At 42.2% G+C, this 17,062-nt stretch overlaps 1 protein-coding gene across 1 annotated transcript; it reads left to right on the top strand.

Moving 5' to 3' along the window:
- The first annotated feature begins 382 nt into the window (after positions 1-382).
- On the top strand, positions 383-16,021 carry THBS1 (thrombospondin 1). The gene is made up of 22 exons (XM_069858224.1): positions 383-433; positions 546-637; positions 1,427-2,004; positions 2,558-2,633; positions 2,877-3,073; positions 3,254-3,379; positions 4,888-4,981; positions 5,306-5,479; positions 5,873-6,049; positions 6,359-6,532; positions 6,719-6,846; positions 6,965-7,117; positions 7,619-7,837; positions 8,407-8,514; positions 8,897-9,056; positions 9,327-9,445; positions 11,096-11,330; positions 11,693-11,920; positions 12,031-12,302; positions 12,684-12,781; positions 12,888-13,027; positions 13,660-16,021. Exons 2-22 carry the CDS (start codon positions 571-573, stop codon positions 13,665-13,667), a joined length of 3,531 nt encoding a protein of 1,176 aa, XP_069714325.1. The 5' UTR covers positions 383-433; positions 546-570; the 3' UTR covers positions 13,668-16,021.
- Positions 16,022-17,062: the final 1,041 nt, after the last annotated feature.

The raw sequence follows: 17,062 nt of genomic DNA, 5'->3' as shown, positions 1-17,062 counted from the left end.
GGGACGGGGACGCGGCGGGGAGCAGCCGCCGGTCGCGGTTCCCTCGGGGGCCGCCGGGCGGAGCGGGGGCAGCCGCGGAGCGCCGAGCGCCGTCCGAACTCGCGGGGCGCCCCCACGCGGCGCGGCCGCCGCTACGCGCGCTCCCCTCGCCCCGCCGCCCTCCCGCTCCCCGCGGCGGCGTCGGGCGCCCCCGCCCTGCCCCCCCGGCCCCTCCGGAAAGTTGTCCCTGGCCGCGGAGCCTCCCGTTTCCTGCCCCGCCGCCGCTGATTGGCCCGTCGCGCCCCCAGGAATGCGAGCCACCCGTTAAAGGGCCGAGCGGCGCCCGGAGCAGGCAGAGTCCCGGCAGCGCCGCTCCGCGTCCCTCGTTCGCTCGCTCTCCGGCGCCGCCCGAGGAGATCAGCCGCCGGATCCCGGAGGATCGCGCTCCCCGCAGGTGAGTGCCCCAGCGACCCCGCCGAGCGCCCCGTCCCGCCCTCGCGTCCCCGGGGCGCAGCCTTTCCTGCCCCGGGACCGCGGGTGACCTTGTCCCGTGTGCCTCTCCCCAGGCTGCTGCGGATACGGACCTTTGCCATGGGGCCGATGCCTGCTCTCCTCCTCCTCCTCCTGCTCGGAGCCTCGGAGGCCAAGCGCACGGCAGGTAAGGCGGCTCTGGGCTCCGGCTCCGCCGCCCGGGGATCGGCGCTTCTCGGTGCCGGTGCAGCCCGCCGAGCGCTGGCTCCGGGGCCAAGGGCGCCAGAGCTCTCGAGGAGCAAAAACTTTCTGACTCGAGCATCAGCTACTTGGGAACAGGAAAGTTTGATAGGAATGATTGGACTCGATGACCCAGTGGGTCCTTTCTAACCTAGTGATTCTATGATTCTAAGTTTCTTTGGTGTGGAATGAGTGTAGCCTTCAGAAATAGTAGCGAGATCTCCAGGATTTGAGAGCGTGGCTTGCCTACCTCTGCGGTGGGCAGAGGGGAAAGTGATGTAGAAACCGTCTGAAGAAGGAACGGGGCGGTCGGCTGCTGTCGTGGTGCTGTAGAAAAGCTGCTGCTGTGCTTGTTGTCACCCCGCTGGACTAAGCAAGCTGACTTTGCTGTATCCTAGCATAGGAATATGGCAGTCTGGCCTTCTGCTCTCTATTTCTCCCCTGCTAGAGCCTAACGAGGTGCCAGAACGTGAGTTATCTTTGTGTGTGTGTCAGTCAGTGGGTACCTGGTGCTCCTGGGCTGACTGGCTCCTGTGCAGGAATGCACGTGTACTGCCACACAGCAGCTCCTGGTGCGTCTGGTGAACCGCTGGAGCGCCTGTCTGTGCCTTAACGTGAAGCGCTGTACCTTCCACAATATGCACCATGAGACAATGTGTTAAAGCCATCCTCGGAGTTATGCACCCGCTCAGCCTCTTGTCTATTGCTCATGATGGTTTTTCTGCTCTCTTTGCAGAGTCCAGGAGTGACGATAACAGTGTCTTCGATCTTTTTGAACTCATTGGCTTCATTCGGAAGGGAGCTGGGCGCCGGGCACCTGGGGTGCACCTGGTGAAGGGACCAGAATCCTCCAGCCCTGCTTACCGCATTGAAGATGCCAGTCGCATCCCTGCTGTCCCTGACTCGAAGTTTCAAGACTTACTAGATGCCATCCATGCTGAGAAGGGCTTCATCCTCCTGGCCACCCTCCGGCAAGCCAAGAAGAGCAGAGGCACGCTGTTGTCTGTGGAACAGAAAGATGGCTCTGGTCACGTCTTTAGCCTGGTATCAAATGGCAAGGCAGGCACCCTGGACCTGAGTCTCTCTGGAGATGGCAAGCAGCAGTTAGTGTCAGTAGAGGATGCCTTGCTGGCTACAGGACATTGGAAGAATATCACCCTGTTTGTGCAAGAGGACCGAGCTCAGCTTTATGTGGGGTGTGAGCAAATGGAGAATGCTGAACTGGACATCCCCATCCAGAACATCTTTACTAGGGACCTGGCCAGCAGTGCCAGGCTCCGTATTGCCAAAGGGGGAGTCAATGACAACTTCCAGGTAAAACTTTGACTTGTATTTTTGCCTACTGTTTTTGGTCATCAGCTTTGAAGGTGCATGAGCTACTCAACCATCTAAATAGCTACAAAGACATGGTAGTAGGGAGGAAGGGTTACACCACTAACTAGTCAGTGTACATCTGGTACAGACCACATCTAAATCTACCAAACTTTAATAATGAAGCTAGAAGAGTGAAACACTGGATTTGCAGGGATAAGACTTCCTGCAGCAATAACAAAGCACTGAAGCTTCCAAACAGGTAGTGATACCTTCATTGCTCAGCTTGTTGTAAGATTCAGAATTTTATGGGGTTTTTTCCTTCCTGCCTGGAGAGTTGCCAGGTCCTTATGGTCAAGGATGAGAATGTTAGGAAGCAGGGCTCGTCATCATTAAGGGGAGTATAGCAATGTGTTTCACTTTGTCATCTGTCTGTCATGAAATTACTCTCAATGAGCTTACATGACCTTACATGCCTACAACTTCTCTCCAAGAAAATTGTACTTCTTTCCCTTGCAGTTGCTGCAAGTAGCTGTAATTCTTTCTCTGTCCACAGGGACTGCTGCAGAATGTGCGATTTGTGTTTGGAACAACTCTGGAAGCTATCCTGAGGAACAAAGGCTGCTCCAGCTGTAAGTTTGAATCTTCTGAATCCAATGACCTATTCAAAATATGATTTTCATTACCTTAGAAAGGCAAGTCAAAACAGAGCTCAGAGGTATGCTGACATGCAAATCCACATTGCATAAGAAATAAGATCATATTTCTGCAGGCACCCTAATGAATCTGGTGGCAGCTGTTTAGCAGGTGTTACCCTGGAATGATAAATGCAAGTGGTAAAAATGCTTTTTACTTTGTGTGTTTTTGTCTTTTAGCCACTAGTGCGATCATCACTTTGGACAACCCCATCAATGGTTCTAGACCAGCTATCCGCACTAATTACATTGGTCATAAAACAAAGGACATTCAAGCAGTCTGCGGTTTTTCCTGTGATGAACTAACAAATATGTTTGTGGAACTGCAAGGGCTCCGGTCCATGGTTACAACACTTCAAGACAGAGTTCGGAAAGTGGTAAGTGTTGGTCAAATTCATGGTGCTTTTTCATTAACTGGCACTTAGCGAACGAATGATAACCTGCCCTTTGAGAGCCTCATACAGTAATAACTCTACTCCATGGCTTTTATGGAAAATGGAGTTTTCCATATCAACTTCCAAATATTTCTGCTGTTTTCCCCATCCCTCCTCTCTTAGACTGAAGAAAATGAACTCATTGCCAAAGTGGTCCAGATCACTCCTGGAGTATGCATTCATAATGGAATTTTGCACAAAAATAAAGAAGAGTGGACTATTGACAGCTGCACCGAATGCACCTGCCAGGTAAGATTTCTCAGATTTGTAGATCCTCTGTATATAAATTCATGAGTTGAAATTAATAGACATTTCTAAATGACATACTTTCTTAGAGTAAATCCTACACAGAGCTGAGTATACTGCCGTAGCCAGAGAATTAAGTTCACTTCATCCTACTAGATCTTCAGTATAAAGGCAGCTATCATACAGTGTTACAACAGCAGTATTTTAGAAAAATATACAAAACATTGCTCTGATACAGCTGTTGGAACACTTCTAGTCCCTTAATTTGGGGAATGGCTATATTCTTTGTGAGTCCATGAGTAAACTGAGTCAATGTCAATGGAACTGATTTATAGTACTATTGGCTTTACTCCCTGGGATGCTTTTAGATCCATCTTCTGTCCTTGCTGAACCTCCTGCTGGCTTAGCAGGAAGACATCCCTAGTACTCAGTAAAGGCTCTTAAACTTATGGGATTTCTCTTTATCTAACAAATGCTTCTAGCTATGTCTTATTAGCTGTTACAGATTATATAGAAGAGCAATCCCTTCCAGATTTCAGTTTAGATGTTTAAATCCCAGGATCACCTGGCAGGATATTTATGCTATGTGTTCTGCTTCTGTGGAATGTTGAAGTACACTAAAACATGCAGTTTCAGAGTTTGAACTCTTTGCTTGCTCCCCTGAACTGTAAGCATACCTTTAGAAAATCATCTGGGAGTACCATTCTAGCAAAGAGCAGATTAACTAGCCTGCTGCTGTTTAGAAACTAAAGGCTGAGTAGTTATACATGTGCAAACTAAGGCATCTCACCAAGTTCTGCATCTGCTTCTATAGGCCTGTACATCTGTTATCTTCTAGTCAGCAAATGATACTGTGACTTTTACATTTGTGTCTTTCATACCAATGTTCTTACTTGGTGTTAGCTGTAGTTGACTTAATGTAGCCATTTGCTTGGAGATTAAAATAGTAATCACGAAAGCCTTCTTCTGACCAAGCTGATACCTTCAAGAAGCAAAACTACAGGCTGTCCTTTAGCTCCCATTGAGATGGGAGGTGGCTGTTTTTACCCTGCCTGCTTGGCTTAAGGATCAAAGACCTCTAAGTATAAGTCATGGATTTCATGGCTTTGGAGCAGAATCCACTGAACTAATTTTATCTTTACCATACAATTGGCTTAAGTCCAGATTAACTGAAAAGGAAGTTGGCTTCTCATTCTTGTTTTACTCCCTTGAAGTCTTACCTTATACTTTGGCTGTCCTTTACTCCAGCCAGCATCTGGTAGCAACTCTTGACCAGTGTCTGCAAAACCAAAATACATCTACTCTTGACTAAAAAACAGTTGGGTAAGAATAGGAATGAGATGAATTTTGACTAAAAATACCTGGGACTACACTTAAATTGTATTAGCTCTAAATAAAGGAGTCTCTGCTTTAGATGTTGAGTCTTTAAGTGCTGAAAAATATCTCTATCGTTTAACTAGGTGTTGTTTATATTCCAATTGTTTATTGCAATTCTCACAATTCTTTTTTAGAACTCTGCCACCATATGCCGGAAAGTGTCCTGTCCTCTCATGCCTTGTTCTAATGCCACTGTGCCTGATGGGGAGTGCTGCCCCCGATGCTGGCGTAAGTACTTAATAATTTCATTCTTCTGTAGCCGTTGGATTCACATAGCTAGGCACATGCTGCTGTAAAGTATAACCACAGCTACTTATAACCTGGTACCACTGGAGTAAGGTTAGCCTGATGCCTCTTTAAGCTTAATCACTTGGGTGATACATGTGAGCACTGAAACATTTGAGTTCATGGCCTTTATCTTGTACAAGAAAGGAAGATGCATGTGGCTTTTGAGGACAGTTGAGTGCTTTTTTTTGTGGAGAGAGGGTAGGGAGAAAAGACTCAGGAAAAACGAGTACCTGGAGTTTTATTCAGAGCTGTATCCCTCTGCAGCTAGCGACTATGCAGATGATGGATGGTCTCCTTGGTCTGAATGGACTTCATGTTCTGTCACCTGTGGGAATGGGATTCAGCAAAGAGGGAGATCCTGTGACAGTCTCAATAACCGCTGTGAAGGGTCTTCTGTACAGACTCGGACTTGCCACCTGCAGGAGTGCGATAAAAGATGTAAGTACTTAATCTATCATACTGGTAATAAAACAAAGATTACTTTTATTGGCTTAGTGTTAACAGCAAAGATTATAGTGTAGCTCTGTCACTGGGATGAAATGTGGGCTTCTAGCTTTAAGGACTTGCATTAATCAGGTGAAGGAGAGCAGATGGATAATGCAGTAAATAGACATGTTTGGGCCCTGACCCCAGGACAAATTTGAGGCCAGTTTGGGCTTGCAGTTTCTCTAGTGACAGAACAACTTGATCTGTGACTGTGCTGAGTATATCCAATATATATATATATATATGGAGTCTTTGCTTCAGTTGTGTACTGGCTATGTCCTAGGTTGCTATGGTGCAGAAATCTGTTCTTCAGGAGTTCTAATAACTTACATCTGTCTCTTGTAGTTAAACAGGATGGTGGCTGGAGTCACTGGTCACCGTGGTCATCATGTTCTGTCACTTGTGGTACGGGCATCATCACTAGAATTCGTCTCTGCAACTCTCCAGTACCACAGCTGAATGGCAAACCTTGTGAGGGTGAGGCAAGAGAAAACAAACCTTGCCAGAAAGATCCTTGTCCAAGTAAGTGTGTCCAGGTGGTAACCACTGTTTGGTAGCTTAAAAAGTGAGCATCTGGAATAGTTGCTATATAAACTAGTTCTAGTAAACTTCTCTTTAAACTTGGAAGTGGACTAGGTACAAACATCACAGGTTAGTTTTAGATGAAACCAAATTATTTTCTGTGACTCTTCTTCTAATCCTGTCATGTACATCAGACCAATGTCTGAAGTATTCTCGCTATAAAAGTTAGTTGTCCTTGGTCAGGTAGAAACTAAACGTACCACTGAATTTAAAAGCTCTAAATGTCTCTTAACTTCTGTCTCCCTTTAGTTAATGGCAACTGGGGACCATGGTCTCCATGGGATGCTTGCACAGTGACGTGTGGAGGAGGCCTTCAAAAACGTAGCCGACTCTGCAATAATCCTGAGCCTCAATATGGTGGGAAGACTTGTGTAGGTGAAGCTAGAGGGACTCAAGTCTGCAACAAACAGGACTGTCCAATTGGTGAGTATCCATTTTCCCATAAATGTCTAAAGATTGTGGACAGCCTAGAAAATCCTGATTAACGTGGCCTAGGTCTCTAAACCACAAGTGATTGATAGAATTCTAAGTCAGCATATTGGCCAAATATAGCACTGCAGCAGCATAGTAAGTGTCCCTCACGTTAACACTTTCTCACTTATTTCTCAGATGGGTGCTTGTCTAATCCCTGCTTTGCGGGGACTACATGTACCAGCTCCCCTGATGGTTCGTGGAAGTGTGGTGCCTGTCCTCCTGGCTACCATGGTGATGGTGTTCACTGTCAAGATATTGATGAGGTAAGAAGATTAGAGTTCTTTACTTAAAAAGGAGTGAAAGAAAATAGGAAGAAAGAATAAAATCCTAGTGTTTTATAATGCTAACTGTTGTTCTTCTCCATCTCAACTTGTATTTCAGTGCAAAGAGGTTCCCGATGCGTGCTTTGTGTTCAATGGAGTGCACAGGTGTGAGAATACTGAACCTGGGTACAACTGTCTGCCTTGTCCACCACGTTTCACTGGCACACAGCCATTTGGTCGCAGTGTTGAGGATGCCATGGCTAACAAACAGGTATTGTCAACTTGAGAACTGTTCTGGGTTATGGAATCTCACAACACTTCTAAGCAACAGAGAGCACCTGTGTATTTCAGAGAGGAAAGACTTGGTACCTTTAATAAAATGACAACCTATGTGATTGAGAACAGGAGGAGTATTAAGCAGTTTCTTTTGGAATTCAAAATAAGTTTTTAAAGATCACTGTTCTCCTCAGCCATGAGGAGGAGATTCTGTTGTTAGGGGAGTAATCTATCCAATATTTACTTATGATCCAACAATATGTGCTTTGGAGATATTTTAGTGCTTGGTTCCATTTTAAAATAAATTACAAGAAAAACAATTGGTGCTAAGACTGGAGTTGGAGGAGTGGTAGAAAGTAAAGCATGAGGCATTTTTTTTTCTGACTGAAGGCTCTGTGGTCAAGACAAGCATGTATTCTGTGTTTTATTTGAATCTCTGGGGAAAATGAGGGATAAAAATGTTTCCAATGGATTTAATTTTTCTGTGGCCATTTAGGTCTGCAAGCCACGTAATCCATGCACAGATGGAACACATGACTGCAACAAGAATGCCAAATGCAATTACCTTGGCCACTTCAGTGACCCCATGTATCGCTGTGAATGTAAACCAGGCTATGCTGGCAATGGCATAATCTGTGGAGAAGATACTGACTTGGATGGATGGCCAAATGAGAACCTCGTTTGTGTTGCCAATGCCACTTACCACTGTAAAAAGGTAAGTTTATCCTGTTTTCCCATCTACTGTTGTAACAACTTGTCTATGTGAGAAATATACAAATATGCTAGGTTTGAGGCACAAACCAAGTGTTTATATAGTTAGAGCTCTTAAACTATCCACTCTGCAAATAAAACTGCTAAAATATGCCTCTGTGTAGGGACATGGTTGTCGAAGTATGGCTAAGAGGCTATTGCTGTTGCTTTAGGTATTCCTGCAATATGCGGGGGAAATGAAGCCTACCACAATTATAAATGTTTGTTATAAATACTTTAGGAAGATTCTAGTTCAGGGTGCTACCTTTTATCAGCTTTGGTCTCACGAATTTTTCTCTCTGGGGAAGAAATAGTAAGATTCTCAAAAGTAGCCAAATATTTTTTTTAAATTATTTGAACTATGGCTTTCTAGGACTTATCCTTACAGTAATGACTAGCTGAAATGAGAGAATTACAGTAATATAACGTCTGCTTGATGTATTACGATTTTGCTTAATGACTAGATCTTTACTGCTAAAATCCTTGTTGTAAACATGCCAGGTGTAAACAATCTGTGTACTTTCTCCTTTCTAGGATAACTGCCCTAACCTGCCCAACTCTGGACAAGAAGACTATGATAAGGATGGGATTGGTGATGCCTGTGATAATGATGATGACGATGATGGTATTCCTGATGACCGGGTAAGACAACACAAAAAACAGCCTTTGAGAATGTAGATCTCCCATTCCCCTTCCTGAGGCTGGGGTCTAGCTTATAACCTTAATCTTAAGAGAGGACCATAGAAAATTGCTGGCACTGACAGCTATCCCAGAAACCTTTAGATATGCAGAAATATGAGACAAAATTTCTGCAGCTGGTTGAGCTTTGGAAGTGAATCTTCATTTTTATTCAGTCATTCCTATACTCATGCAAGCAAAAGGATGCTTTGAGACAGAAGCATTCCAGTTTTAACTGTTTCCCGGCCTCTCATTTCTCCTTTCGTATAGTGGCACAAGCAAAAGCATGATCTGGTTAAAGCTTTTTACACTTTTTTTTTAAAGTTTGACTCTTTTGCTGTTGCAGGACAACTGTCCTTTCATCTACAACCCACAGCAGTATGACTATGACAGGGATGATGTTGGTGACCGCTGTGATAACTGCCCCTACAATCACAACCCTGATCAAACTGACACTGACAACAATGGAGAAGGAGATGCATGTGCAGTGGATATTGACGGAGATGGTAGGTGGCCTCTAGATGGTTTTCTAATCACAGATTAATCAAACATCAAACTTCAAAATACACACATTTTGGCACAGTTAAATTCAATCTTTACTCTTGCAGGTGGTAGGAACAGAAGTGTGTAGAAAAGCTAGTGAAGAGTCAAGTTTCAGAGTTTTCAAATGCTGCTCAAAATGCTTTCAAAAATATCTCAAATGTATAGTAGCTTTATACAGCCCTTTAGAGTATTTAGATGTCTGACTCACTCATGAACTCTCCTTAATTTTGTAGGGGTCCTTAATGAAAGGGACAACTGCCAATATGTCTACAATGTAGACCAGAGGGATACAGACTTGGATGGTGTTGGAGATCAGTGTGATAACTGTCCACTGGAACACAATCCTGACCAGGTAGGAGACTTGCATTATAGAAATAGAAGACTGGTATTATAAAAAAATGCAATATGTGGTGTATTGTAGAAAATATTTGATAACAAGTTAAAGCTTAAATATATCTTGTCACAAATCATTCTTATTAATTTGCCAGTTAGTGCCTTTATTAAATAACATGCCCTCACAGTTCAGACAGCTGCTAGGTATTTTCTGAAAAGCAACGGTTATCAGAGATCTGAGACTACTGCGTTTACTCATCTCCTAAATAATTCTTAAGTTTGTTAGTTGTGGTGATTCTCACACCGAGAATATAAAATTCCTGGGAGCATTGTATGAAATCTGCGCATGTAGGAACCACCCTCTTCATGGCCTGTAGTAATGTTTACTTAGACACCGAACTACTCTTTAATCTTTGCCCTTGCATTCAAAACAGCTGCATTTAAAAATGTAACTTTTCTACCAGTAAACTGAAGGCAGCACAAGTTGCTCTTCTCTAAGAAAAAGTGTATTCAGAGATTTAAAATTCCCCTTTGTAAAACTCTAGGGGGATCTGTGCAACTTAGTGGCTCAGAAACATTTAGAGGCAGAAGCAGATAAAGCCTGTGCAATCCTGTCAAGTACAAAGCTGTAGGTTTAATAGGTTCAGGGACATAACTTGAATGTTTGAAGGCTTAGAAAAGCTGTTACAAATTAGTGGAATCTAAAGTAGTATGGTCACATAGCCCAAAAGCAGCGTTACTTGAAGAATTTAAACAGGTAATATAAAATTCTTTAGTCTTTGTCACTTGCTTTGCTATCTCCCTACCTGAAGGCAGAATGTACCTGAAGATTCTTTCAGGCAGTGTTTCTCTCACTTTGAAATCTTAATATAAGGCTTTAATGGTTTTTCAAACACTCTTCTAATCAAGTTCTAAAAGTGGAGATATTAGATTTCAAACAGCAGAATTAGTAGCCACTCAAACTGTGTTGTATGCCTTCTGTGCACACAAACACCGCGGCCATCCACCAGTGTTGAGGACTGCTATGCCAAATCTTAAGGCAGCCTCAGGAATAACTGGACTGTTTTTCTTATTTGTCAGCTGAATTCTTCTTTCAGAAGCTGACTAAGCAAATGACAGACTAAAATATGTGATCAACAAGCACAGCGGTTCATGCAGCCTTTGACCACTAAGGAAATACTTGTCTTGAGTCAGGGAGCATGAAGATTATTTTAGAACTTCATGATAAAGAAAACCACAATGTGGTGTGGAACCTGTAAAACCAATATTTGGTAGATGGTGTCTTAATCTTAGTCTCTGCTGGCTATGTGCAGAGTAGTCCTAGCCTTATCTGGCCCTTGGAACCAGGTAGCTGCCAGAGAAGGTGGGTTGTAAGGTAACCTGTGTCCAGTATGGTAGACTAGTGACAGTGGAGTCACGTGGCAGAAAGGAGAGGAAAAGCTGACGATAACAATGCTTTCTGCAGCTGTGGATTCAAAGGGCAGCACTAAACCAGCCCAAAACCAGTTAGTACGGGTAGCTTTAAGTGTGTATTAACCCTAATACCTCGTGATGTTCTCTTGCTAAAGCAAGCAGGAATTCCCCTTAATTGTAGCTATTAATACTCATATTTCAGCCTTTTTTTTTTAAGTGGCTTTTTTAAATGTTGTGGGTTTTTTCCCTTTCTTAGGAAGACACTGATTCTGACCGCATAGGTGATCAGTGTGACAACAACCAGGATATAGATGAAGATGGCCATCAAAATAATCTAGATAACTGCCCCTATGTGCCCAATGCAAATCAAGCTGACCATGACAAGGATGGGAAAGGTGATGCCTGTGACCACGATGATGACAATGATGGTATCCCTGATGACAAAGATAACTGCAGATTGGTTGCCAACCCTGATCAAGCTGATTCTGATGGTAAGATGGACGGTATCATAATAACACTTTAAGAGTATCTTCCAATAGTTTGATACTATTTTTTTTTTACACTATTTAGGATTGGACAAAACTTGCAGTTAACAAGAATAGAATATCTGTACTGTTATACTGCTGATTAGGTACAACAAGCAATGTAAAAATGACCACATATCAAATTTATTCTTAAGTTGCTGTCAGGATGGAGTGAAAGGGGATCTATATAGTAGCTGTCGTGGCTCCTGTAGTGTGGCTGCCAGCAGTACTTGGGCAGTCAAATCTACAGTTAAGATTTCAGCTCCAAGTTTTAAGATTCAAAAGCAAACACCGGTGGTGATATAATGGTGAAATTGCTTGTCCTGCAGGTGATGGACGTGGAGATGCTTGCAAAGATGACTTTGACCAAGACAGTGTGCCAGACATTGATGATATCTGCCCTGAAAATGTGGACATTAGTGAGACTGATTTCCGAAAATTCCAGATGATTCCCCTGGATCCCAAGGGAACATCCCAAAATGATCCAAACTGGGTTGTTCGTCACCAGGGTAAAGAACTGGTTCAGACAGTCAACTGTGACCCTGGACTGGCAGTTGGTAAGCGGAAAATTAACACTGTTTTTTGGTTGGAGGAGTACCTCACAACTACTGAGAAGCTGTTTAAGAATCACAAAAGAGCCATGCTGAGAACTTTCTCCTTTTCGTAGGTTTTGATGAATTCAATGCTGTGGACTTCAGTGGCACCTTTTTCATCAATACAGAAAGGGATGATGATTATGCTGGCTTTGTATTTGGCTACCAGTCCAGCAGTCGTTTCTATGTTGTCATGTGGAAGCAGATCACCCAGTCCTACTGGGACTCCACACCAACCAAAGCTCAAGGCTACTCGGGTCTCTCCATCAAAGTTGTGAATTCTACCACTGGTCCAGGGGAACACCTTCGTAATGCCCTGTGGCACACAGGAAACACACCTGGCCAGGTGAGAGTGACATTTTGATAACCTGTTCTTCTGCACTGCAAGGCAGACCTGTTCTTCCAAGAAGTTAAAAGCTTATGGGGGTACATGGTGATCAGAATGGCATATTTGTCTTGGCAAAGACCAATAACTTTTTTATTTTACCTAGTCATACAAAGTATTGTATAAAATTAACAGGATTGCACACTGCAGACTAGCTTTCCAGTGGCAGTGTATATTTTCCTACTTAAAAGTACGTTTAAATGCAGTTGACATCAAAAGATCCCCCTGTAGAGCCTAATGAGTGACTTTACTATTCATAATGCTTGTCAAGACACCTTCATGTCAAAATAATGGCTGTTATCTCAGGCCTTTGGCTAATAGAAAAAAAACATTCCTTCATAGGTGAGAACTTTGTGGCATGACCCTCGTCATATAGGTTGGAAAGACTTCACTGCATACAGATGGCGTCTTAGCCATAGACCAAAGACTGGTTATATCAGGTGAGCATCATTCTTTTATCTTAAGTAATTATCACAGGGAAAGTGGATGTAAAGAAGAGCGTAACAGAAGTTTGTCAAAGATGGCTGACATATTATCTCTTTGTAGGGTTGTGATGTACGAAGGCAAGAAAATCATGGCAGACTCAGGACCTATCTATGATAAAACCTATGCTGGTGGTCGGCTAGGATTATTTGTCTTCTCTCAAGAAATGGTGTTCTTCTCAGATCTTAAATATGAATGCAGAGGTAAGGAAAATACTGTATTTAAGAAATCCTATATAAATTAATTAGTTTAAGAAAGCTGCTCTCAAAAAAAGAATGAATTGAGAAATAAGAGCCAAGAGGGGAAGTTCATCCATGAACTTTCATGGCTTGATCTTGAGCTAGTTCTGCAGACAAAAGCAGGACACCTTGCTTGCTTGCAGGTGTAAAATATATTTCTATCCTATTACTTCAAAGTATCAGAAATCCATGTTAAGTTCCGGATGTGAAATATCTTGAATGTCCTTTAAGATGCTGACTAGAATGAATCGATACAGCTGACAAATTCCAAAATGTAAATGCAAAATACTGATTTTTAGCAAGTGTGGTGTCTGACATGCAAAAAACTGATTTGCTTAAAGGCAAGTTAAGTAGAAGGTAATTCATATATTGCACCTTTGCAGTTCTGTGGAGATAAGTACATATTACTAGTTCCAGGTGCCATGGCCATGTTAAATTGGCAGTTTGTTTTGTAATGGTTACATAGTCTAGACTCTGAAGTCTAACTCAAGGTGCCTAACGCTTGTAGTTTTCTTTACCAATATGTTCATTAAAAACGTCTCTAGGGGTTAATGTCTGGCACATAATCATGCCTCATTTTTTTTATTTTTTCACAGATCCATAATCTCAAGGTTATTGGATCCAGAGACTATTTAAAAATGCTGGTATTGCACCTTCTGAAACGTTTAGCCTTACAAATCCTGGGACCATTATATTATTCCTTCCTTTCTTCTTTCTGCATAAATGTGGACTTAAAACACATGACCTGCCTCAAGAGAAATGCTTTTGAGAGAATGAAAGTGAACATACTTGGTATCTAACCTCTGCTGAAGTGGAAGGAAACAAATGTGTCTTGCAAATGAGAATTGTCTTCACTGAACAAGCACACTTCTTTCAGTATGAAAGACATTTGTTTGCTGTTTATCACAGTGCGGTGTCACTGCCTCTCTAACTGGAGGTCCCATGGAGTAGCATTTTGTAAAAACATCTTTGGATGTGCTGTGGACTACTTAAACTGAAGACCTTTCATTGTGTGGGGAAAAGGGGGTTTGGGTGGGAATATTGAACTCTGTCTCTTTTTCTTTATGGGCAAGAGGAATTTTTTTTTTCATGAGGGCTGTGCTACCATGGTTTACATCCATTTAACTTGGAGAAATGATTATTGTATTATGTCCTGTCTTTCATATGAAAACACAGCCTCTTACTCTGTTGGTGGTGAGGTAGATCAGCTGCTCTATTACCAGGACAAAACAGATATCACAAAACTGATTTCGTTGGTGGGAAGGGGAAAAAGGATAAAAACTGGCACACTGGAGTTTGGGGAGAACTGGGGTTTACAATTAGTTTCTGCTTTTTCCTGATTAGATGCAGATCTTCCTTACCCTTAAACATTTTCTTTCAGATATGGTGCCAGGAAGCACCGTCATCTCAGCTAGCACTGTGCTGTCCTTCAGGAAACCAGCACATGCTTCACTTTATGGTTAAAAAGGCACAAAAACGATAGTGATGAAAACATTCCTTTTCTACATGCCATAGATGCTTTAAACCCCTCACGTTTTTGGAGGGGAGGAGAAGGGGCCTGTAGATAAAATACTGAAATGGTAAAATAATTTATTTTTACCTATCCTTGATGTTATAATGACTGAGGGATTATTGATTAAAACAACAAGAAATGCGTCAAGACTATCCACCTAATCATTGTTATAAGTCTTCATGACTGTAAGATTGTAAATAGAGATTATTTATTAACTCTGTTCTATATTGAACCTAGAGGGGTTTTAGTTGAGAGGGGAAAAAAAAAACAAACTAGTCTGGAGTGATGGATAGTGGTGATGTATTTGTTACAAAGAGCAATTTTCCCATAAAGGCTTTGAGGCACAGGGAAAAGTGGTAGGGTGGGGAATGGGATGTTTTTTCTCAGTCTGAGCTAAGTGTTGGCTTTTCCTTTCTTTGTGCAAGGTAGGTGGTAGCCTGGCAGGCAACTGTTCTCCAGTGCTAAAACTTGAGTCCCTTTTGATGAGGAGCATTTCCCTTCTCATCCATAGTGCTAGAGATGAGGGAATGTCGTGTACCATCTTAGCAGTTATTTAGTGCTGGGAATTGCCTGCAGTGCTTGACCACTGCTCAGTAGGCCTGACAAAAAATCAGAATACCTGTCCTGAGGAGCTTTGAGAGAAGTACAATGGGTGCAATCCCTAGTCATTCAGACCACCTGTTTGTGCCACTGCATGCTAATTATTGTAACAAGCAATGTGCAGCTACTAAAGGAATTTTTCATGGACTAGGCAATTTCAAGAGCTCCTTACAAAACAGGGAGAGGACTTAACGTACAAGAAGAGAAGACTGTTTTCCCCAATAGAAGGAGAAGCATCCTTATACCTATATTTCCTTGCCTTTTCAAAAAAAAGGAAAAGAAATGAACACAGTGAAAGTTTTACGTACAAATATTACCTCATTGTTTTGTGACTGAGAAACTTTTGGATTAAGCAGAGTTCAAATGTCTGACGAACTTTAAAGCTACTGTAGTACTAAAAAGTTAATGCTGTACATAGTCAAAATTTCTTTGCAGAAAATGTATTCCCAGTAAGGAAATGACATTGGAAAAAAAATGTCAAATACAATTTCTAATGTTGTGTTATATTTTCTCCTGTCATCATGCATACTGTTGCTTGTATTTTTATAAATTATTTTTCTTATTGCCATTGTAATAGTTAATCACATAATTGTGTAGATGTGCTATTTAAATAATTTATCATGAAATGCTACCTGTAGAGTTAGTATTTCTATTTTTATAAAATGTTTGCACACTGAACTGAATTTTTTTTGCTTCCCTCCTCCCAATGTTCTTGCTAGCATGATTTTCTAAGAACATGCTTTTTTTTGTAAACATTTTTAACCATTTTTCATTTTAAAATTAAGTTGTACAATAAAGCTTCTGACGTATGAAGAACAATAAACCAACAACAACATTTATATTTATATGGGTTTGCTCTAGTTTTATTTATCTCACATAATACTATTGTGGGTAACTGATAAATTCACTGTTATTTGTGTCAAGGTGAGCTTCAATCTAAGACATGTCTACAATCTTTACTTGAAAATTGTGACAAGAGAGGATACATCTGAGCTCTCACCCTAGGAATAATAGTTTATCTACCTCAAGGCACTTCTGCAGTCAGGTAGCTTGGTGGACTGCTGGCAAATTTGATTCTGAAGGCTTCACTAAAATTTCTGTTGGCGTCTACACAGTCGTGCTGCTCTCGTTGAAGCAGCGAAGGAAAAAAAACTTGTTGGGGCATTTCAGTCACCCCTGGCCAGGCCTACGCCCTACTTCTTCCTCTCACTTGAAGGGGCAGCAGGATGACTGTCTCTAGGGGCAGATGAATATCTGCCAGTACAAGGTCTGACACAAAAAATGGCAGACTAACCCTCTAGCTTGGGAACCAAGATGGGGAGAGGCGAGACAAAAAGATGGTTACTAACCTGTTGCAGTGAGACAAGACTCAACCCGATCGTGTTGGATGTGTTTAAAATAAACATAGTTTGAGCATAGACATTTTTCTTACCCTCTATCAGAATATTTCAGTGTGCAAGAGTGATCAGTAAGTTAACATCAAGTTTCTTGTGAAATTGAAAAAATATGCAATGGAAACTTTTCAATTATTATTTAGGGTGTTCTGCAGGTACATAAGATTAGTTTTTACACCTCCTTTTCCTGAAGATGAAGAGTCCTGTTACATGAAGTTTTTTCGTATTTTTCTTCATTAAACTTTTCAGGACAGTAATGGATCTTTTATTTTATCCTACTGAGCACAAGGAGAAAAAAGACAAAGAACTCCTGTTGCTTCTAAAACATGAGTAGCTGCTGAATTCCTGCCCTTGCCAGTTACAGGGCTGTTGGCTTCACTCTTCTGGAGTGAGACATGGTACCTGGTTGTGGTGGTGCACTGTTAGTCCAACCCACCTGATATTTTCTGGACCTGATGTACAAAATGTCCTGCAATTTTGGTCTTTCCAGGA

Source organism: Phaenicophaeus curvirostris, chromosome 5 (assembly GCF_032191515.1).
Source record: "Phaenicophaeus curvirostris isolate KB17595 chromosome 5, BPBGC_Pcur_1.0, whole genome shotgun sequence".
Taxonomy (NCBI): domain Eukaryota; kingdom Metazoa; phylum Chordata; class Aves; order Cuculiformes; family Cuculidae; genus Phaenicophaeus; species Phaenicophaeus curvirostris.
The sequence above is the reverse complement of the archived record's forward strand: the minus strand, read 5'-3'. Positions and strand labels throughout refer to the sequence as shown.

Bases quoted from the DNA above. Each gene is read 5' to 3' on its own strand.
- THBS1 (XM_069858224.1), top strand. From the start codon at position 571: ATGGGGCCGATGCCTGCTCTCCTCCTCCTCCTCCTGCTCGGAGCCTCG. The intron at 3,380-4,887 runs GTAAGATTTCTC...ATTCTTTTTTAG, and splicing joins GCACCGAATGCACCTGCCAG to AACTCTGCCACCATATGCCG. The intron at 6,533-6,718 runs GTGAGTATCCAT...CTTATTTCTCAG, and splicing joins CAAACAGGACTGTCCAATTG to ATGGGTGCTTGTCTAATCCC.